The sequence below is a fragment of the Leptosomus discolor genome, chromosome 9 (genome assembly GCF_034619465.1).
Source record: "Leptosomus discolor isolate bLepDis1 chromosome 9, bLepDis1.hap2, whole genome shotgun sequence".
NCBI classification, from domain to species: domain Eukaryota; kingdom Metazoa; phylum Chordata; class Aves; order Leptosomiformes; family Leptosomidae; genus Leptosomus; species Leptosomus discolor.
Window position 1 is genome coordinate 17,878,204 of NC_141399.1, and position 23,119 is coordinate 17,901,322.

Consider the following 23,119-nt stretch of genomic DNA (forward strand, 5'->3'; position numbering starts at 1 on the left):
TCTAAATCTGTGATGTGATGGCTACTTCAAGAAACACTGCTAATGAGGTTGTATTTGCTTGAGAAATTACTAGCCACTACTCTCACTTTCTTCCTAGTTTCTTCCTTCAAGTGTGATATTGGTATAAGATTTTACTATAAAAATTATGTTTATGGAAAGAAGAATAATTTTTACTTTTTTTTGTGTGTTCTTTTTAAACAGATTTTTGGAACAAAGAAAACTCAGATTGTGAAAATAGTTCTTTCCACCTCTCTTGCTGCTTTGTGCTAAAACTTAACGACCTGCAGTCAGTAAATGTTGGCCTGTTTGACCAATACTTCCGAATTACTGGTGAATACATCTTGTGTTTTAAGTTTTTCCAATTCTATTTTGTCTTTTTAATCTTGTCCTAGATGGATTGCCATCTTTATTTTAGTGAAATGAAAGAGTATATATTTTTGGCTTCTTTTAAGAAGAAATCTAGTCTAACAGTGATGCTACAACCAGTAGGCTGATAATACTGTCTTGCAACGTCTTGTGATTGAGGTAACTGGGAAGCTTGATATCAATGAATTAATTAGTCCTGCAAGTACTTTTGAAAATTCTCCTGTCTTAACGACAGATCAAAAGGGAAATCTAAAGACTTTTGTTGTTCTGAGGCTTTGGCTTGCAACAAGGAGTAAAATCAAGGCACTGTCCACGTTGCAAAATGCATAGTTGATGGTTGACTTTTTTGGTGGAAAATGAGAGTTTAAAGCTTATGAAAGGTAATGATGACAACTTAAAATTTAATGGAAATAACATGGGTAAAGTTTCTGGGCTGGTGCTTTGCCTCAGTCTCAAGGCATTCAAGCCATAACATTCCTGTGTTCTAAAATTTCTTCTAGTTATGTTGAGACCTTGGGGGGTGGGGTGGGAATCTCACTTGTGGAAATGATTTAAAGTGACCTTACATGCAATGAGTTCATAAAAAAACCTGAGAGCAGTTTTTTCTGTAAGATAAATGGTAAAGATAAGATAATAAGATTGAACCCTACTGCAGTAGTTGAACAGTTTAATCGTAAGTGTATGTCATATTTTAAATCAGGAGAAATTATATTTAATTTTTTGAGGGATTTTTAAGGATTCTATTATTCTTTTCCAAGGATTTGAAAGCTTTCTGAATAATGATGCATGTTTTCAGGAGAAATAATCCTTGCAATAAATCTTTGGTGACGGTTGCATGTTGGTTGAAAAAAATATGATAATGCTACATACAGATTGGTAAGCAGTTTATATTTTTTCTGTTCAGGACACTCTGCAGATCATATAGTCACCTGCCTGACAAGAGACAGTTACAACACTCACACCTTCATACAGCAGCTTATGGCAGTTCTGTCATTGCTTGCACGCACACCTTCACCTGAACCAGTAGATAAAGACTTCTACTCTGAATTTGGGAGTAAAAACACAGGCGAGTGCTCTTTTCTACATGTCATGTTATTTATGCATCATACTTAGGGCATCATCTAAAGTGTACTGATTGAAAACTTTGAGGGAAATTTAAGCATCAATTGTTTCACATTTGACACTTTAGTTTAAACTCCCTGACTTTCTTACATGTGCCTTGTCTGAACAGAATTGTTAAATATAAACAGTCTTGCACATGTGAAGTTAGTGATGGCTTCTTGAGTCCAGCAGAAACATCACTTCTTATACAGTATTTTGGGGTTTGTACTAGTGTAGCTCCCACTGCAAGTTTCAGCCTAACCCATAAAGTCTTGTAAGTCCTCAAAGGACAGTGAAGGTAGCAAAGTCTGAAGATTACGTTTTTCCTCACTTGGTCAAATAAGAACTCTGTCATTCCGTGAGAATGTAGTGAAGTGAAAACTAGACTTTTTTTAAGGTGTGTTGGGTTCAATTCCAGTATCAGGTGAAACTTTTTTGCTTAGAATTCTGAAGCCAGTTGAAGGCACAAAATAAAATGGCATTTTCCTGAAGAATGATTATTGTTACTGTTCTAAGGAGATGTGTAAGCCCAGAAAATGCAAGGCTTGATGGGAAGTCCTATCTCTTATTAGACCAGTGGATTTATGTGAAAAAAGCAGGCATGCTTCCTTCAAGCTTCGCTATGTTGTATTTCAGCACTTAATTCCTGCCACTCCAGAACATAGCAGGGAGCAGAGAAATGTGCTCATCCAGTAGGGATATAAAAGCAATTAACATGGAGTCTTTTTTCTTTTTTGTTCTATTTTCTGCCTTTTCTCTCTGCTTAAAAGAAAAGCTTGTATTTAGTGATCTGATGATGCTTTCAGTGGGTTCAGAACTGGGGAGTGGGAAGGAGGCGGGGGAGGTCAGCTGCTAGGGAGCTGGATAATCTGTGATATGAGAATCCAGCTGTATTTTCTTTAACCTCCTCTGCCGTTGCCCTGAACTAGTTATGTGATAGAAATTTGCAGAAAAGTGTGTTGGTAATGCGAGAGACTCCAGTAGAAAGCTTAAATCCAAATAAAATTATTTTTATATTGTATATACAAAACTTGAATTCTTCCAGCTGCAGCCAACTGTCAAAGGTTGTTGCTTATCTTAATGCATTAAGAAAATATTGTATAGTTCTAAATAGAAGTATAACTGTATATTTCTTGCAGGAAAAATGGAGAATTATGAACTGATTCACTCTAGCAGAGTAAAATTTATTTATCCAAATGAAGAGGAAATTGGGGACCTTGCTTTTCTAGTGGCAGAGAAGATGGATGGTTTGACTAATCTTCAGTCCCTCAACATCCTCCTGTATGTGTTGTCATTTCAAGTAAATCATGTTGAAGGATCTGCCCAAAACACTAGTTCACTTCAGCCTAAAACACTTATATTAACCAGCTCTGATTTGTTCCTCTTTGATGAAGATTATATCAGTTACCCACTACCTGAATTTGCTAAGGAACCACCAAAGAGAGATAAGTATCAGCTTGCAGATGGAAGACGAATCCGGGATTTAGATAGAGTACTTATGGGTTATCAGACATATCCACAGGCCCTTACATTTGTATTTGATGATGTTCAGAATCAGGATCTGATGCAGAATTTAACACTGGATCACTTCGGAGAAACTGATAGTGCCCAAAAGGGGAGTGCTACACAGGGAGGCAGCAGGAGCAGAGAGATCCAGTGGTACATCTTCATCCCAAGTGCAGAAAGTAGGGAGAAATTAATTTCATTGCTTGCAAGGCAGTGGGAGATACTGTGTGGTAGGGAACTGCCTTTGGAACTCACTGGGTAATTATTCCACAGCTAGGTGACTTCAGTGTCTATGATAAGGTAAAGCACAGTGTTTAAATAGGTAATGCCTGTCAAGTTTTTTTAATAAGGAGCTGACCTGGACTCCCTTGCCTCCTAGTGCAGTGAACATTTAGTAATACATAGAAATATTCTGCAGTGTTAACTGGGGACTGAACTTCTTGTAAAGTCTATTTTTTATGCAATAGTATATAGTGAAAAAAAAATCATGAGACATCCTGGGAAACTGTATGGAAAAATTAAGGAGTCAACACTAGATATGCTGTTGTCTAGGGCTGTTAAGGTTTCCGCTATTTTTCTGTATATATCAGTCTTGCTGTTCTATACAAATTCTACTGTGTAAATAAGGCTAAATGCTTGTGTATGTTCAAGTGCAATGTTCTTTGTATGAGAAGTATTTTGGGTATGCTGCTAATGCTTATTATTTAATGATCTTACAGTTTTACATATGTTTTTCTTTGAGGCCAAATGTAAATTATTTGCTGCCAAATACGAACTTAGCAGTAAAATTTGAGCCACAAGCAGGTGACAGATTTTCATATGAAATTATTTTCATGGGCATTCTTTTTTCTTGCTATAGGATAAAGAAGAATTGCCTGTTAAAGATCCACTCAGTATTGTCTTGAAAGTGGAAATAAATGGGTATATTAGCATTTTGTCAGCAAATAATGCGTTTGTATCTCTGAACACAAAGTCTTTCTTTTGCCTATCTTGTCAATACAAATAAAGTGTAATTTGACAGTTTTCTTTTGGCCTTGTCTTTATTCAAGTTTATCTTGTGTTTGCAGGATACCATATGGCAGTTCAGCAGCACATATTATGTCCCTAGAGTGTATTGTAAAGTATGAAATATGAAGCAAGATGAAAGAATAAAATAGTTTATTCTACTATAGCAAGTTTGTACTGGTCCAGAAATAGAGCTGAGTCATGGAAATGGAGGATCTGCAGCTTTTAAACACAATTCAAGGAGGATTTATTTCAAGTACTTTTGCTTTTCCGTCAGATACTGGGGGTTTGCTTCCCAAGCTGTCGTCTTTGACTTGTATATTGCCCTGCCCAATGAGTTTTAGCCTCCTGCATGGCAATAAAATCCCTACTCACTATTATGGAGATAAATACTGACGCTTTGAAAAAGACTGGTCTATGTCCACCAGGATTAAGAAGAGCAGTTTTGATATATATGTACCAGCTGATGTTGATTAAAACTGATGCTCCTTAAAAAAGATGTAGAAAAATTTAGGTTGGAAGAGACCTCTGGAGGTCCAACAGTCATGCTCAAAACAGGGAAAACATCAAACAGATTGCTTAGGGCCTGGTGCAAACAAGTTTTGAGTTTTCTCCCAGAATGGCAAGTCTGCAGTGGCACTGGGAATTTGGTGCTTCCAAGGAGTATTTCCTTGGCTGTGCTCTTTGTGCTCCAGGTGCCACGAATGTTGCAGTCAGTGCAAGGGTGATGAAGACACAGGCAGCCAAAGTCAAATTGTATTGCAGGATGCAGTGGAGTTCCCTAAGCAATCAAAGAGGTGGGGAGCATTACTTGGGTGCTGCTCTGTTCACAGTTTAGTAGAGGAAATCTAGCCACTCTCAAGCTTAGACTGAAATGAACAATTAAGGTAGGTACTGTAGACTTGGGGAAAAATAAATTTCCCTGTACTTTAGAGGTCTTCTATTACCTGAAATCTCAAGGATGCTCATATTCATTTAAGCCTAATTGTCATTAGGTAGAAAAGTCCAATTTCTTAAATAAAAATCCTAGGGATAATATAATTAAAAGCTTAGGTCTTTGTTAGTTCTTTTCAATGTAACTGTTAATCACTTATTTGTAATTCTGATGGGTAACACTTAAGAGGAGCCTGTGGCAACTTGAATAGTCTGATCTGCAAGTGTCTGAGAACTTACCAGATACACAGATCACTTACAACATGGTTTATGGTTTAAGTGAATGCAAAGGGAATCTAATAAGTCCTTTGGAACTGCCTGGGGTTTGAGCCAACATGAATAGATATCTCTGCCTCTCTTACTGGGGGTTATAGTTGTCATTGTTTCTGGATAAGTCAGCCTGCTTCTGTCTTATTTGTAAGACCTTTCCTGGGGGATGCCTTGTGCTTGAGACAGACCTGAGTTCTGTTTCTAAGTGTCCTTCATAAAGCCCAACTGTTCAAATGTATTTTAATATACTAGTGCATATCATAGAATCACATATTAGAATAAGCAAGGATAAAATCCCCTGCTTGTTATGTAGTTTGAGCAGTCAATATATCTCCAGATTTTATTGCAGCAAGAACACAGCTGTGGTTAAATTTGAAATTCTTTTAAGTCAACAACTGTTTAAAACATTGAATCTGTCCCTTTGGATCAGATTACTAATCCAGGAAATGTACAATTCCCCCTTGAGATCTTTGTAAACACTAATCACGTTTTAAGATGAACAAAATGTTCAATAATTCATTAGATGTGTACTGCAGTACTTGATTCTTCCATTATCTCACTTATGGTGCTATCAGAATTCTTTATTTTGAGGGCTTTTTTTCAATAAATAATCTTATACTCTGGTAGGTAAAGCATGGGCTATGCAAAGGAAAGTGTCTTCCCTTACACTTTAGCTCTTTTTATCTGGAAAAAAAATCACACATTTTCCACAATTAGTTTCTACGAAAAGTTCTGCGAAATGGAGTAGCTTTGTGAGTGGTTGTGGTCACATAAAGTAGTCTTGATTTCTTCCTGTCTTTTTGCAAGAGTGCTACAAAGTCCTTAATGCCTGCTTCTGTCTCTTTAGTAATCGTTTATACTCAAATCTTTTATGACTTCCAACATTTGTTCAACATTAAGACGATATCTGAGTAGCTGAAGTTATGACCAGATGCATGCATAGGCAGGTGGGGAAACCTTTTTCAGGCAAGTATCTCCTAAACCATCTTAGTCTTCCATAGTCTGGCTTTGCAGCTGATGTAGATGTGTGCCACCCTAGGAAGACCTGTGCAGTTATTTATGCTCAGTGTCGTCTGCTGAGGATCTAGCCAAAGGTTTTAAAACTTCCCTTGTGTTACAATTGAAAAATTGTACATGAATCTCATTAGGAAGGAAAATGCTAAACTGTGTTTTGTTTGTAAGAAGAAATGACAGTGTGACCTGTGTCCATTGCTGTGCTGCTTTTATAGCGCTCTGATCTGCCTGGCTGTAGATGTACTGAACAGTGATGTATTTACATCAGCCCCTTTGACTTGTCTTCCTGTTCTTGTCAGCTTTGATAGGGAGTTTGGTTTTTTAAAAAAACATGCAGTAATGCAAAATGCTACTGCTTCTTGCTCGAATGTCTCTGATCAAGAAGTTTACTTCTGTGATACTGATCTTCAAACATACCAAATCTTAGGTGTGAAGCAGCAACACAAGGAAAAGCATGAAGTTGTAGTTAAGAGCACACAGACTATAAACGGTTTCCTGCTGTCTACCTGATAATGAAGGGCATTTAGTAACTTGGAAAGCTAAAAATTGATGTGGAAAAGGGGATATGAAACTCATTAGACCAAAAAGGTGCTAAAGAAAGACTGTAGCCAACACTGGAAAAAACCCCACCTGAATAGGTGCATCAACAGTAATAGCCAGAGTTGGTAGGCTGGGCACTAAGCCCTCATGCTTCAGACTTTATGGTCTCTAAGAGAAGAAGACAAGAAGTCCCAGCATCTCTAAAGTTGTTGAAAATGCTGAGATAGTCAGATCTCAACTCATCTCTGTCATGCTGTTCTCAGGCAGGCGCTTCAGTGCAACCCTTAGTAAACCGTTTGCTGGAGCTTTAGTCAAACAGACTAGAACCCCTTTCTATCCCTTATAGATAGCAGTACATGAAGGATAAGCAGCATCGCTGTGGGAAAGCACACTGCCTCTTTGGTCATGCTGATGTGAGCAGGTGCTCAGCCTGTTTGTTCAGTTTTACTCAGACTTCTAACTAATATTGAATATCCATGGGGAATTTAGTGCCTGACTTTCCCAAAGCACTGATTAATACATGGGAAAGGTACAAAAGTAAAATGTAGAGATGAGAATATATAGCTGGCTTTCACTGCGGGAGCATATGTAAAGAAACTGGGAATCAATAGCAATAAATAGGCCAGGACTGACAGCGTTTCTGTACTGGCATTTGTACTGCTGCCCTTCGAGGTTTTCAACTAACAGGATATGAGCAGCTGTGATAATGTCTTCCTGAATCACATGACAACATTGTGCTCAGGCAGCTCTACCTGTCTGCTTGGAATAGGACCATTGCATGTGTGCAGTGTGAGAGATAAACGGACTCCTATCTGCTGTGTGACCCTCCCATTTTTTTTTTGCTTTTATCAGCAAACTTTAAAATTCCTGTTCCTTCCAACTTGCCAAGAGGAAAAAAAAAAACAACCAACCAACCCACACCACCACAAACAAAAATAATAGGATTGTGTTCTAGCCTCTGCACCAAGAGCCTCAGGGATGTGTTCAGTAAGTGTGGTACAGCTAGCCCTCTTCTATACCTAAGCACTTCTGGCTTGGTCTGCTTAATCCTTTGCTAGTACCTCTTCAGACTCATAGCCTTCTTACCATTCAGAGCGAGGAGACTTTATGTTCTTTTCTAGCTTTCCCACAAGAATGGAACAAGAGTTTTTTTCTCTCTGTGGATGTAACCAAATGGTCAGGTCCCACAGAAGCTGTGTGGCGAGATAGACTGGATGGTAAATCATTTGTCTTGGCTCTGTAATTTCTGTAAAGATTGCTTAAACAAAAGATTTCAATAGCAGGAAATTGCCCAAGCTAGCCCTGGCTGCACGCAGTTCACAGAGAAGGGCTGGTGACCCAGCATTTTAAAGTACAGCGTGTCACCCAGGCAGGGTGGCTGGAAGGGTTTGTAGCCATATCCTTTGCCTTTACCCAGGTGAATTTTTTTTGCCTGTGGAACAGGTTGAATAGTTTTTATAAGCAGTTTCTCAACTCTGAATGTTAATGTGCTCACAGAAGAAAATGCCAGGTCTTGGATAAGTTACTTCAGAGGGCCTAACCTTTCATCAATGCATAAAGCAAAAAGACTAAAGTCAGGAAAAAATCCTGAGCACTGTTGCTCGCCAACAATCTTGAGAGACTGAGACCACAAAGTAAATTAGTGTTTTGTAGAAATCTTCTGTGTCAGGGCCAGAAATTGAAGATGATGCTTCTGAGACCTACGTCTGTGAGTTCAACTGCTAAACCTTCTGCTGTGTGGGCAGGAGACACTTGACTAATAAATCAACCTCCATGCTTTCCAAAACAAACAAAAGCCCATGTGCTAAACCTCACAGGTAAACACACTGGCAGACAGTTGACAACTCCTCCTGTATGTTTTGGAATTGGATTTGCACAATCCTGCTTCAATCAAACATTGACTAGGATGTGAATGAAACCCTTCTGCCCTGCCTGGACAGGGCCATTTGCATGCTCTGTCATGAGGTCCTTACAAGTCTTGCCTATAAATTTTCTCTTTGATGGTTTGGGTTTTTTTCCCCACTTTCCATGCCTCACATGTTCCTTTCTTTGCTAGTGACATAGAAGTCCTGTGGCTTCATTCTTGGTGCCCTACTGGGTATTCCTCTGTCAGTTTTGGACAGTTTAGAAGCAATCAGATGTTGAGTGCTCTGACAGATCTCAGGATCTTGCTTTGTCAGACTTCGGGGGATTGAAATGCTTTGCACAGATACCTGTGTATGAGCTGGTCTCATATAGAAATGAGTGAGGGAAATATTTATTGACAGTTTTGAAGGGGTGTTGGACAAAACAGTGGAATCAAAGAATTGATCCAATGCATTTTGACTCTAAGGCATAAGCTTTTTGTTGATGTCATCCATGAGAAAATCTGTCTATCTGCCTAGGAGGAATCCATCTATCAGAAGAGAACAGCAACAGTGTAAGTGGAGCAGTAATTTGTGTTTATTTTGCCTAGTTTTGCTTTCTTTGCTGTTTCTGTGCTGGTGTTGTCATCTTTGATCATACTGCCATTGTGAGAACTCTGGCATCTTTCCACTGTGAACGGAGCATTATTAATGGCTCTTGCCCACCCATTAATTTGGAGGCAGTTGATGCTTCACCTTCTTACTGATTCCCAGAATCATGCAGATCCAAAGTTGATGCAGGTTTTGGTGTTCCAGATCCAGCAAGAGTGATCAGCAAAGTAAGCTTCCATTCTCAGAGCAGTTCATACACAGTGGCTGAAACATGCTGCCTATGCCACTTGATCAGGAAAACAGTGTCTGATGACAGATGACCTTTTGATTTTTCAGTTTATGATCTGCTGCTGTTCAACGGCACTACTCAGTGTTTGCATTTGTAGCCTGTATATTGGTGTGGTATTTCTTGCCTTTAAATGAGGTATGATCAGATAAGGAAGCTGGCTGTGAACTTTTTGATGTTGCTGTGAATCTGGTTTATTTAATTCAGATAGGAATTTCACTAAGCCTTTCTCCCTTCACTTCGTAGTTTCCTTGCAGTAGGTCAGAAAACAGTGATGATAAGCAGCAGTAGAAAGCCTTGGAATCAGTCTTCATGTGTCCTTTTTCCCCTGTACCATTTTCAATGTTGAGCCATTTAGAAAACAGTCTGAAGATTCGTTAAAAGATGCTGTCCTAGGTTACAGTGTAAGATGTGCCCCAAAAAAAGTATTCTATTACTATCTTCAGGAGCTGTTGAGACCAGGTGGGGCGGTGCTTCCTGCCTCCCCCCTCTGGACTATCTCCTGTTAACGGGCACAACAATGCCTTATCGCCTGACCCATCGATAACTCGCTCCTGGACTATCTCCTGTTAATGGCCCATCAAGGAACCACCTCACGACTCCCCATCCCATGGTGAGATGCTCCGCCCGGGGGGAAGGAGCCAAGCAGTCCATGCCAAATAAAAACTGAGATCTCGAACACCCTAGCAGCCTTCTTCCACTGGATTCCCAGAGGAGTTTTTTCCCCCACTGGAGTTCCAGAGGACAAGAGCTACCAACCTATCACTGGACCTTTGGAGGAAGACCAGACCCTTTTACAAGGTAGCTGCCTCAACAGCACTACATCCATCGCTTCAGGAGGACTGCAGCCACCATCTTATCGGACTGCTACTGCCACCCTAACAGGGTGTCAGGTTGTATTTCTGACTCTGTCAGTGTAAACCAGTGGGTTGTTTTTTTTTCCTGCCTTGTGTTATATATATATATATATATATATATGTATATGTATTAGTAAAGAACTGTTATTCCTATTCCCCATATCCCCATTGCCTGAAGGCCCGTTAATTTCAAAATTATAATAATTTGGAGGGAAGAGGGTTGCATTTTCCATTTCAAGGGAGGCTCCTGCCTTCCTCAGCAGACACCTGTCTTTCAAACCAAGACAGATGCCCATGCCTCCAAGTGCCTCAGGGTAAGCTATTTTCACCTTATAAACTTAGCAGCTATCTGTGGATGCCCAGTACGGGGCAACTTAATCCCTATTTCATATAGCCAGCTCTTGGAAAACCCATCAACAAGCAGTCAACATCCTTCTAGGTTCCAGTTTTAGCTGTGTATGCCTAACGGCAAGCATGGAGCAGAGAAGCAGTCTCATTCTTCTGTTTACATGGTCAATCTAGTACCGTGACTGTAGGTAAAGAAAGCATTGTACAGCTTCCATACTAATGTCTCCCTCTACAAGAATATGCCCACTGTCCATTTGCGACTTTGCCATCCCACCAGAACTGGTCTGAGCTATGTTGCCTCTGTCTCATTTCACAGATCTGCAGGGTACCAAATCGTTTCCAGAGCTGTGTGAACCCTCTGACCTTGACAGAGCAGCCATCTATTGGGCAACGATGGTCCCAGGGCTGCAGTTGTCCTGTAGCAGGACAAGTGGGCTGAGTCATCAGATTGAGCTGTGGGCTGGTACTTCTCACATGGGTTGCAGTGGATGGTTCTGTGCCTTATCTGCTTCCTGTTAGTGCAGGACTTATAACAGTGCTGGCTGTCCATCATGCTTGCTGTCTCTGTAGGATGGAGGAAGAGGTAAAGCACAATTAACGGCACTAGTAAGTACAGCAGTTCTTATATACTCTATATGTTAGCATGTGTATCTTCATATGCAGGGGGTCAAAAAAATACTAATGCTCTCAATTACTTATGTATCTTCCTATCTTTGTTTCATTTAGACACCTTCGTGTGCTATTATTGGCTCAAAAATTAAAAGAGCCTACATTGCTCAGTAGGATTTGTTACTAACACAAACGGTCCTTAGACTGTCAGTACCGTGGGTTCTCTTGGCAGCATAGGGAGAAAAAGTCCATGTAAAATCCTCAATAATCAAATCTTGGTTGTTTGTAATGTTCACAAGAAGAAAATAAATTCCAGATCATACCTCAGGCTAACATGTACTTTTTTTAATCCCATTTTGGGACTTTCCTTTTCTGAGTACTATGGAAGTACTCCTTGGATTCATCAAGCTGTCAGCAGAGTGTTTGGAAAATGATGTGTTTTGCCATTACTGCCATAGCACCTGAAAAATGTGATGTTTTTCTTGGTGAGAAACTCAAATATTTTAAATAAATATCCAGCCTACCCAAAGTGCTTGATTCATTGATACAATATGCTTACATTATTGCTTCGAAGCACAGCATGTCACTCACATTGCTTTGTTCATCCATACTTTGGGATAGGCAATGGTCTGCCTTCTCTTTGAGGTGTTCTGAACATATCAGCATCAGTGGTAAAAGGAAATTAAGTTACCCTTCATGAATTCATGCTATTTAAGTTTGCCCTTTGGATTTGCCTTCAGTTAAGCATACAGTTAACCTCTTTTCATTCCAATTAGTTGAAAACTAAGGATTTCCTTCCTTCTGTTTTGAACTGATATGTAAGAGGAAATCCGTAGATGTTCCTGTTTTGAGTAAACCTTTTACTAAGGAGTTCTGCTTGTGTATTTAAAAAAAAAAAAAAAAAAAAGAATATAAAGAAAGAAAAAGGTGGTATTGATTCAGACGTAACACTAGAAGTAGCAGAACTGCTTCTGAAGGCTTTGCAGCCAAAGAGCACAGTGCGAAAATGCTCTCTCCCTGTTTACTTTTAACCTCTGGTTTGTCTTGGATCTGATTCTTAATAAGCGGTCTTATCTTACAGAAATTGCAGCCTCTATCGCCACCCCTTTTGTGGAAAAGGTCCTGCCTGTAAAAGCATGAAAATGCATCCTCCTGGGTTGCTGTTTTTCTTCTTAGCAGCATGCTTCACTCCCACGGCTGACTGCCAGAGTCAGAAGGTAAGTCTGTGGGTCTTTGTTTAAGTGTTCGTTGAATGGTTCTTGATGTTTGGACGGTTGTGTGTTATGAAATAGTCCTCCCCAAAACTCCTTTTTTCATTTACATTTAGTTAGGTGCAGAATAACATCCATAAATAAACTTTAGGACTGTAAAGTATCTTCTCTGCTTATGTGTGAGTGTGTATGTAGTCTAAACTGAGGAACTAAAAATAAGGTTAAAGGGATCTGCTTGAGTTTTAGATCAAATTAAATTTGTATTTACCTTCAGCACTGAACACAAAAGTAGCAATGTAAAAGGAATATACTCAGCATCTCTCTCTTCTGTTATTTTCAGCATATGTGATAGGAGCTTAGCATCCAGCAGGACAGGTCTATAAGTTTCCCAGGAGAATTTTATAAAAATTTTTTAAAATCTCATCAAATTGTTGCTTTGCAACAAATACCTTTTGTTGCAACAATTGTTGCTTTGTTTCAAGTACATTTCCCAGCAGCATCCCATTGAGGAGTGTGGAATACTTTCCATTTTGTTTAGATTTTATTTCAATTTTGTTGATTTTCTTTGGATTCCTTTATCTCAGTTCTTGTGTTTAGCAACAGCATCTGGAGGAATATATGATGATCAATATAGATCAATTCTCTAGGCTCCATGGTGAGGCATCCCATTTCTGTAGGCTAGAATTCACAGTAATTCATACTATATTGTCTTCTGCCATTGCCCTTCTTGTGTCCTGCTGGTGGAGGAATGAACTGGCCTACAAAGTCGGAAGCCGTGTGGGGCATTTGAAAATCTTATTCCCTGGGGATCTGAGCTATAGAAAGGTTGTCTTGTGTTGAATCCCTTGTGGGGACTGGACAGACCTGTGCTAGGAAGATGCATGTGAATCTGAAAGTCTTCATTTAGAAAAAGCCAGAACACTGAAAAGATGCTTCAGTGTCAGAACTTTGGGTGGAAGCTTTTGTATAGACCCTTTCATGAAAGCGCCATAAATGGCTAATAAGCATACAAATAAGGTAAGAACATCACGAACCTTTAGCTTGTAGGATCATTAAGGTGACTTGAGCACAAAGAAAGAAGTATAAAAAACTGGTGGTTTTTGTTTTTCTCTGGAGGCATGGGTTCCAGTATAGCAGTGCATTCAAGAGGCATGGGCTCACATCTTCAGCTGGTGTAAGTGGAAATTTAGGTCTTTTCACTTTGAGACACTCTGTTGATTTCTATAATCACTGAGGTGTCTGGCTTGGCATGAAACAGTTAAAATATCAGGTAATGAGTACCCAGTCACAGAGAAGTGGAGTGTTTTGAATCATCTCTGGAGCAGTTTATTTAATTTGGGAAAAATAACTCCTTTTTAGAGTTTTTTCCCCAAAAGGTTCTCTCTTTTTCGAGAAATAGAAGAAACGTTTGAAAGTGTATAATGGGAGGTAAGAAAAAATGAAGGTCTAATGAAGTCTTCTCTGATAGTTTAGGATGGCCATTGGATCTGATTGCGATAGAAGTGCTTGTGATTCCACAAGAGGCCTCCATTGGCTTGCAGGAGCCATCATCAAGAGAGAAAAGAAAGATTTTGTGCTAGCTGTTTTTCAGCGATGTTACCTCAGGGCTCCAATTTGATGGCTCAAACATGACAGCAGATTTGTTAGCCTGATTTGGTTTTTATATACCTCTTGGTATGGGCTGGGGAAGATGCAGCAGATGTGAGAACTACGAAGGTTTTTCTGCTGGGAGGCCAGTCCCATGCTGTGCTGGAGGAGGAATGGAGCGGGTGAGGGGAATACTGTCTGCATCCCTGTGCCTCCAGTGCTCTGCAGCTGAGATGATGGGAAACACCCAGGGCAACAGTAGATCTTGTGTTATGTGGTCTCTGAGCTTCATTGTTCATCTGTGTGCCGAAAAGTGTATTCCTTGGACAAACGTGAAGGGTTTGTATGTCCAGGATCCGCTGGTCTATTCAACTGAAGTATTGTTGAGACCTTCCTGGGGGGTAATGACTCATGTGTCTACAGCTCTATTTTGTGAGGGGCAAATGCACTGGAAACTTGGTGATTCATTAGATAATGACTGTTTCCAGAACTGGCTCCCAGGATTGTTGGAGCCTAGCACTGATGTCCAAATGTGTTTTTCTTTCTTCCTTGAGATTTTGCTGTGCAGAAGGATTTGTGTTACGGTTTGGGAGGAAAAGATAAAGGGTGAAAATGAGTAGGATGAAATTAGCCCTTAAAAAAACCTCCTCAGCTTGTTCTCTTGAGGTGGGTTAAGAGAAACATGAGCACTTGAGAAGTAAGGGACATCTGTGTCAGAGTGAGAGGAGGGAAGGAAACACTGCAGCATCCAGAAGCTCAGATATGTCTCAGCTAAGTGCAGAGGGCAGTGGCTGCTCATGCACATGCATGTGTTTGAGTGCAGGGAGAGAGCACAGTCCAGCTCTGGCAAGACAGAGCTTAGTGTGGACAGATGCACCCTGACTCTTAACTTCTTTCAGCTACAGCTAGATATCTTCTGCTTTAAAAGCCTCCTTGAATTTTGGAGCTGTTGAGAGCACCAGTCTTCCTTTTCTGTTGCTTTGTACCCAAAGGGTGATACAGTCCAGGCTCACAACAAACGGTGACTTGTTTTCACCTCCCTTCCCTGACATAGCCACCATGCACCTCACTGACTCTTGGCCCACCAGGCAGCATTGCTGCATCGCAGGGGCAGACATTCTCTCTTGCTGCTTTCTTTCCAGCACCCTCAAACGTAGAAACAGAGGTCACAGATGAGCCCAAGGGAGCAGTGCTTCATTGTTTTCCATGAGGCTGTGCCCAAGGAGCCACCTCTGACTCAAACTCCTGTCTGTCTTTCATTCTTTCCAAAATTTGAGTATCCAAACTGTTGCACTTATGTCCCTTGATTGCCTCTTCTGCTTTCCTAAGAAGCAAAACACTCCAGAAAATGATGCTTCATCAGTTCTTTCACTCAAATAAGAAAGGAAATTTTTTTTTTTTAATTTTCCACACAGCTGTTTTCTTCCTCTTTCCTCCAGCCTGTTGCTGCTGACACAAGCATATTTCCTTATAAAAAGGGGAAGATCTTACTGGAAAGCTGCCTAAAGCTCGTGAAGTGTCCTGGGAAGGTAGGGTAGGGGGGATTCAACAGTAACTGTCCTGTCTTAGAGGCCTGCAAGTAATTAAGGATGCCAACAGGAAGGAGTAACAGCCCTTCTCCTCTCCCAATGTCTGTTTTCATTTAGAAGTGGAGCCGCATTGATGAAGGAAAGAGAAAGAAAATAGAATAATGTGTGAATAATGGTGTCTTCCTCCACCACCATGACAGAGAAGACATTTAATGGCCCAGCTGTGTCTGACAGCCAACTCATGAAAGTAAAGATGAAATAGAAGATTGAAGAGTTTTACTGTATTTTGTGCTCTACTGTTTGTGTGGTCTTTTTCATACAGATAGGGTGGCTCAGACACCTGATAAAGGTTTGTGGGGTAATTCTGACAAAGTTATCATAACTTATGGGAAGGCGTCCACCTCTGGTTTTCTTCCTTGGGCATCTTCCCATTCCTCTTTGTAAGGCATTGTCTCAGTGAAGGTTAAAGCTGGGATTTGATGGGACTAGAATGGCAGGAGATGTACTGTTCTGTCAGAACCGTGTGCCATGCTTCAGCTGGCTTCTTTCAAAAGCCCAGCTTTAATCTGGAGTCCTAATTTGTACTTAAATCAGCTGGTTGGATGGACTTCTTCCCTATGCCATCAATGGCACTGCTGATCTTTTGAGATAGAGTACTCCGGAGGTAGCACCTCATTTATCTGTCCATATTGGCTCTTTTCTCTGTTTTGCTCCATGAAAAAGGGAGAATCTCCTCTGCTGCACTGTGTGCCATTGGGGTGGAAATGTAAGGAACAGCAAAGCTGATTTCTATCCTGCTGGTTAAAAATAGTAAAGCTGTTGCTCAGCTCACAGGATGTGGATAGGTGGATTTTGTGGATCTCAGATTGGTTTTGAGCTGTTTATAATGCAAGGGAGTCCTTTGACATAACAGGTTCCTTGGGAATTCTGCCACCAAAGGAAGTGGAGGTTACTGTATGCTGAGGAAAGCCTCATATGCACAACTAGAAATTAATATCCATGTGATGGGCAAACACAGACACAGAAATCACTTTCTTCATTGGGGAGCATTTTTTCATGGATGGTTGCAGAAGACAGATCCATGAGGATGAGAAAACACTCAACAACTCCAGGCAGAGGGAATGTTGGTGTGAGTCAGGAAACAGTTTCAGGGAGATGTCCTGACTTGAAGGTTATCTCTCAGGAGGCTTTCTTGACAGGGTCTTCTAGCTATCATCTGGGAGGGCCTTCCTGAGGTGTTGATAACTGATGGGAAGCCATGGGCTTCCTCCCTTGCAAATGTATGCAATTCTGAGGAAGCAAAGCTGAGATTGCTGATGGAAATCCAAAACAAGGAGTTCTGGGCACAGGAGAGCTGCTGCATTAACAGCATTATTCATAACAGACTTAAAAAATCCCAGATCAAGGCCTCCTCCCAAAATTTGATCTAGTGTTTTTATTTTTAGAAAATACAGTGCCTGTAGACGCACAATTGAGGTGATCTGTGTGGTTTTTTTCCAGCCAGTGACATTTTGGGGGAAACACAGCTCATGCCTCCCAATTTTTCTGTGCTATCATCAGTGGCAAACATTGTCTAGCAGTGAGGTTTCTGTGCATCTTGACTCCAGGAGTTTAGAAATTCAAAGAAACACTTTTGGGGTAAAATCACGAGCTTTAATGACAAGTTGGCATATGATGATGATTATTCGCTCTAAGGCTATACCTTTTTCATCTGCTCTGGCTGTGTGTCATTTGGAGCAGGGGTGGTGGGTGCAGGGGTACAGAAAAGCTCTGTGAGAAAACCTGAACCCGTAAAGTTATTCTGGTTGCGTGGAAGGACTCGTGCTGAATTTATCACCAGACATGTGAATTATCCAAGTCTTCTACCTGATCTTGCCAATGTTTATGGAGTCCTTCTCACCTAGAGTCAAAGCTTCTAGAGCCATCCAGGTGGTCAGAGAGGTGCACAGCACCTTTCCTTTTAATCCACCCGCCCTTGCACCTTCTTGAAGACAATTGCTGTGAGAAATATTTGTGTGAGCAGCTCCTGGGCTGTGGGAAGTAGACTAAACTAATGCATTCAGTTCTTCAGACCCACGGAACAGCAATGAAATGACCAGTGAACTGGATCATATCAATGGTATGGAAAAGAGAAATGCAGTGTAGCGTTTTAATACAGTGTCTTCTGGCAAGGGTTATTAATTTAGGGCTTGTCCTCACATACCACTACCAGATATTTGTAAGAGATCAGCTTAGATTAACTATGCACAGTTATGATTATTTTAGAAATGGTTAGAATTTTTGCTGTGAGGCATAGAGAAAAGATAAGATAGTTGTGATCTGCCCTGTTGCCTTCTAGCTGAGATCCAAGAGGAGCAGCATGCAGCAGCATGACGTGATGGTTTAGCCCATATGAGTGTGTGGTGTACCTCCCAGCAGCTGCGCTCTGTCCCCAGCGGTGTCTAAAGAATGGTATAATGTTGATGAAGGTATTAAAGGTTGGCAAGATGAGTGGCTAGGGTAACAATTTAATATGGGGTTTATTTCCATTCTGTTTTTTCTTTTTAAGTTAAAATCAAAGAGATGCAATGTCAAGACGAAGTTTACCTTGAATACAGAGTGTACTGCTTGTGCCGCAGCACCTAAAATGTTATGTCCAAGGGGCTGGTTAAAGACCACACAAAGATCAGGAGTGAGGGACTGCAGGTAAGGCCTATTTCCTAACCATATTAAGGTTTTGGTGCAGCCCTGATGTGCAAGAAGTAGTATGTGTGCCTTCAGGAAAACATATATGTGTTTTTTGAGCTCTAAAGATCCAACGAGGGTTTTTTTTTTCAGATGCATAAAAATGGATTTATGGCCCCTATTATTGTTGCTTTTGTCTCCTTGCAAATCACACGGACTTTTTGCTGGGCATGAGGTTCTATATACACAGAACAAATTACATGATTGTTCCCTCTAACTTGCCCTAAATAACCTGAGTTTGCTAATCCTGCTGTAGCAACTTAACAGAGGTCTGTCTAGCATAGAAACCTGTTTCAGACCCAGAATTCCATAGTGGATTATTAGGAAAATAATATAATGATATTTCCCCTTGAATATCCTCCCAGCTTCCAGCAATAATCCTCTGAACTTTTTACCTTCCTAGTTCACTTTGACAATTGCCTGTTCGTGTGTTCCTTGCTCTTATTCTGTTGAGCTTGGCTTTAAGAAAAGGGTGAAGGAAAACTGAATTTACCAGGAAGTTTTTAAAAATGAAACACTATAGATTATTGTTTGCATATCTATTCAGTAGTGAATGTTAACTGTTAATTTATAGCTTCATTGTCAACTGTTTTCTGTGATTCACTACTCTGTCAAAATACTTTAAAAATAGCTGTAAGAGTTTTGCCGTTTATAGCAGTTTTTGCACAGACACACATAGGAGTCAGATTGAAGCCAAAGTGGCAGTGCTATTGAGACAATTTCCAAGTTCCTTTTGGGAAGGATGTTGTGCCAAAAATAAAATGAAGTGTAAGAATAATGTGAGTGTATGCAGCTTTTCTGAGTGTTATCTACTGTTGTGGTGGTTGTTGGCCAGACCCAAGAATTGTTCTGTACTGCCTACGTGCACAACAAGAGACGCTGCCACCAAGGCCTTACCCTGTGTGTAGAGGTGATGGATGAAGGATTGAAAAGGAGATGCTTCTTTGGGGATTTAAGGGGTCTGTCCAAGATTGAATAGAGGATCTGTGAATAACACAGCTATTAAATCCAAATTTCCAGCATCCCAATCTGGAATCTTTAGTGCAAGATAGCAAGGGACAAGTCCTGCAAGGAGATTTTGTTCTTTCAAGGTTATTTGAGGTGTGAAGTTGAATGTTGAGTCACCCTGGAAGTCCTGAATTTGTTTCTATGCTGTCTAACCCTCCAGCATCCAAGGTTTCTGTCCTGTTGCCCTCAGACTGCCCAAGGTACTGTCTCATGTTGAGTCCCTGGCAGATTTCCTGTAACCAATCTTTGAGACTCAAAACAATGGGCATCCTTAGAGAAGACATAACCTAAGTGCAAACTCTTGTGTGCCTGTATGACAGAGGGAATGAGTGCCCTTCCTTCCATTTGGAGTTCAGTGCACTACAAAGTGATTGCTTAGAAACCCTCCAACAGACGTGTGTGGTAATCATGAATATTGGATTGTTCTTTTTAAGATACAGTGTCAAGTTAGGGGAAAATACCCTTTCCCAGCCAGGGTGCCACCACATATGTAAGAAGGAAATTGAGGAGAAAAGGTGCTGTCCAGGATTCTGGGGTACGGAGTGCTATGGTAAGTTTTTCATCTTTTCATGACATTCTTTAGCTGTTGAATAAGTCAAACTAGTTTTAATAGAAGGCATTAAATATGCATTGAGTTGATTAATTTTCATTATTCCTCAAACACTCACAAGATCTCCATTATCTGTCTGGGAGGTTCAGAATATGATGGGGAAGGAATCTTTTTGCTTCAGATGAGTTGAATCCTCTTACATTTAACATATAACATAACCTCTTTTGGTGGAACTTCCTTTTGTCCCTTCTTTAAAAATAAGCTTTTGGAAAGGGATGTTTTTGTTCCTCTTTAAGAAAGTTTACAAAGAAAGAGGAAGATATTTCTTTCTGATGTCCCTCTAGTCTGCAGTGCCTGTGCCACGTGTGCTCCTGTATAGTCTGGAGTTAGGCAGCCATTCAGCCACAGAAAATACTTAGCAATTCCAACCCAAGGTGAAAATAACCATCCCAAAGCTCCCACTGAGGTTTATGCCAAGTAATGAGAATTTGTTCTGTGTTGTCTCAAAAACCCAAAAGCAAGACCTGCTAAGCTGAACATTTGTCATAGGATTGACTGTTTGCTGAAATATAGAAAGGCACTCTCCAGTCCTGCAGAAAATGGAAAGTTTTGAGTGCTTGAGCCTGTTCTCACATGAAGTGATTTGAATAAGCAACTGGCTTCATCAGAGGAATCACATGCCTAAAATGATCAGAAATAAAAGGCACTCCACTCCAAAGATGTGTGGACTGTGTTTTTCTGAGCACATTTCCAGCTCTTCATGAAGTCAGAGAGGGCTGAGAATGCTCAGCATCTTTGCAAAGCAGGCTCCTGTCTGTCTTGAGTTTCAGAACTGCCCTCAGATGTTTGATACTGTCTCTCGCTGATGCTAGCAGCAGTGGCTCAACCTGAAAACATGTTTCAGTGCCTTTGCTGAAATTTAGTTAGTTATGGCCCATTGGGACTTTTGCTTAGATTTTTAATAAAAGATTTTTCTTAGCTAGCAGCCAAATTGCTCCTCGGTGCTACTCCTGGCCATATTCATCAGCTCTGGGCTAGCGTTAGGTGTGTTGGATAAGCAGGCAGGGATTTTACTGGTGATGAGGCCATTGCTTTTGCACAACTTCAATGCCTGGGGGAAGAGGAGATGGAAAGGGAGATACAGTGCTGGTTGTTTCATCCAGTCTTGTCTGGCCTGTCTCTTGCCTGCTAGAGTGTCCAGGTGGCTCTGAAAATCCCTGCAGTGGCCATGGAACATGCTTGGATGGTATGCAGCGAAATGGGACCTGCATCTGCAAGGTTAGTCTATGATTTATTCTGAGGATGATATGCTTTTCTCAGAAGGAGTTGTATAGCGTGTGCAGATGCTTTGGATGAAGGCTGCCCTTCTGCCTAGAAGGTTTTTTGCAGCTTCTTTCATTCCAGCATCAGTGTCTGTGGTTTTTCTGGAGGGTTGGTATGGTCTGCAATAGCACTAAGGCACTGTTGGTGAGGGTATGGAGTTGGGAAGGATCTCTAGGGAGAAATGAAGAAAGAATTGCATGAATTTAACCCTCTGGTCAGTTGAAATAATCAGTGTCTGTCTGTGGCTGCAGGAAGCCCTGATATATGTGGCCCTTAATGAGCCGCACCTTTTCCAGACTTGGATGATCTACTTCCCAAATGAATCGGTCCTGCACCTTGGCAGGCAGATCCTCCCTCTCTCAGGAAAAACAGGAGAGACCAGAAAGAGAGTTTAGGACAGCTGTTTATTTTTTTTTCTTTACAGCTTCAGACTTGGTACAACAAAAGCATAACCAGTTCCTTCACCTTTGAATCATTGATCAGTGTTTCTGAAATTTTTAGTGTCAGACTTGAAACTTTCTCTTGTGAACTGTATGTTTTTACAGCATACATAATTAATAGCATTGTGAGCTAAAGTCCTGCCTCTTGGCCCCTCCTTTGAGAAAAGCTGATTTTGGATTTAACTCAAAGACACCTTATATCAATTGAAATATATACTGAAGGTCCTCAGGCCCTATAAAATCAATGTCAGAAGTCCCACTGGCATTTGTGAATTCTAGATTCGTTTTTCAGAGAGGTATCAGAAGCCAGCTGGTATATTCCTATTTGTGTTCAGGACATTGTTTCCTCAATGCCCACCACAGTTTTGCTGTCATTTTGCATGCTCTCTGTCAGCTTACACTGTGATCCTCTTTGCCGTGGGGGCTGGTTAAAACTACTAGACTGCTGAACAGATGAGTTTTCTTCACTGTATTGCTTCTGCTGTCACAGAAAATCAGAATTGGGGAGAGACTTTGAACTGTAACAATGTGTGGAACAATGCAATGATACAGAAAAATAACATTTTGGGGACCTTCTAGGAGCAATACAGTGGTTTTGCCTGCCAGAATTGTCGAGATGAAAATCGTTTTGGCCCAGACTGTCAGTCAGGTAAGGATGAGTAATTCAGGTGAAACCTCCACAAAAGTAACTCAGAGCAAGGAAGGAGGAGGGGGAGGTTGAGTGAGGAAGGGTGCTGGAGAGGAGGAGAGGATGCCAACTGTCAGTGTTCAATAGCAGGTGTCTTGGCATTTTGTCTTTGTACCCTTCTCCACTGTCCCATTAGATAAATGATTCTCGGTCTTTCACTCGAATCAGTCCATTTTTCCTATGGTAAATCTCTCTCTCCCCTTATCAGGGCTATCCTTGTTCCCTCTCTCTTTTTAGCGAAGCTGTTACCTACATCCCTGAAGTAACCCCCACTCGCTTCCCAGGTGTTTTCCAGACTCCTGTAACTGCCCCACTTGTGTCCCAGCTTGTTGCCCTTCCTACAAAATTAATACACATAAAATTAATGCTGCTTCTCATGTATGGCATTTTTGGAAGCAATTTATGACCAGTGCAGCCTGGCTGTTAAAGTAGCCCTTTTTGTCCAGCTCCTGGCTCCCTTGTATCCACACAGGTGAGATAGGTGCAATCTTGGTGGTTGTGCTCACACGACACCAATGCTGGGTTCACAGATGTGGTAGGCTCTCATAACACTGCCTCCTTCCACATTGGCTCCAGGAGACTTAGAGAAGTGGGAAGTTAAAACATGTGCCTGAAATGCTGGTCTAGATCTTGCATTGAAGGCTGCTCTTACAGGGCTGTACTTCGTCTTCTTGAGCTCAGGACATGCAGTTTGCTCTCAGAAAGCTCTGATTGGCATGACCTATTTTTTAAAGGGGCTACATTTGCTGTGGATTATTGGTGGTAAAT

At 40.9% G+C, this 23,119-nt stretch overlaps 2 protein-coding genes across 2 annotated transcripts in view; both read left to right on the plus strand.

Annotated features, from left to right (window-relative positions):
* The window catches only part of NISCH (nischarin), a 31,990-nt gene extending 27,994 nt beyond the window's left edge, over positions 1 to 3,996 (plus strand). Inside the window, exons 19-21 of the mRNA XM_086469769.1 lie at positions 202 to 330; positions 1,271 to 1,432; positions 2,607 to 3,996. Of these exons, the coding sequence (XP_086325895.1) occupies positions 202 to 330; positions 1,271 to 1,432; positions 2,607 to 3,235 (920 nt within the window). The 3' untranslated portion in view covers positions 3,236 to 3,996. The remainder of the gene's footprint in view (positions 1 to 201; positions 331 to 1,270; positions 1,433 to 2,606) is intronic.
* An 8,431-nt stretch (positions 3,997 to 12,427) lies between these two features.
* STAB1 (stabilin 1) overlaps positions 12,428 to 23,119 on the plus strand; it is a 57,232-nt gene continuing 46,540 nt past the window's right edge. The window contains exons 1-5 of the mRNA XM_086470307.1: positions 12,428 to 12,508; positions 18,167 to 18,303; positions 19,785 to 19,900; positions 21,093 to 21,178; positions 22,243 to 22,312. Of these exons, the coding sequence (XP_086326433.1) occupies positions 12,428 to 12,508; positions 18,167 to 18,303; positions 19,785 to 19,900; positions 21,093 to 21,178; positions 22,243 to 22,312 (490 nt within the window). The remainder of the gene's footprint in view (positions 12,509 to 18,166; positions 18,304 to 19,784; positions 19,901 to 21,092; positions 21,179 to 22,242; positions 22,313 to 23,119) is intronic.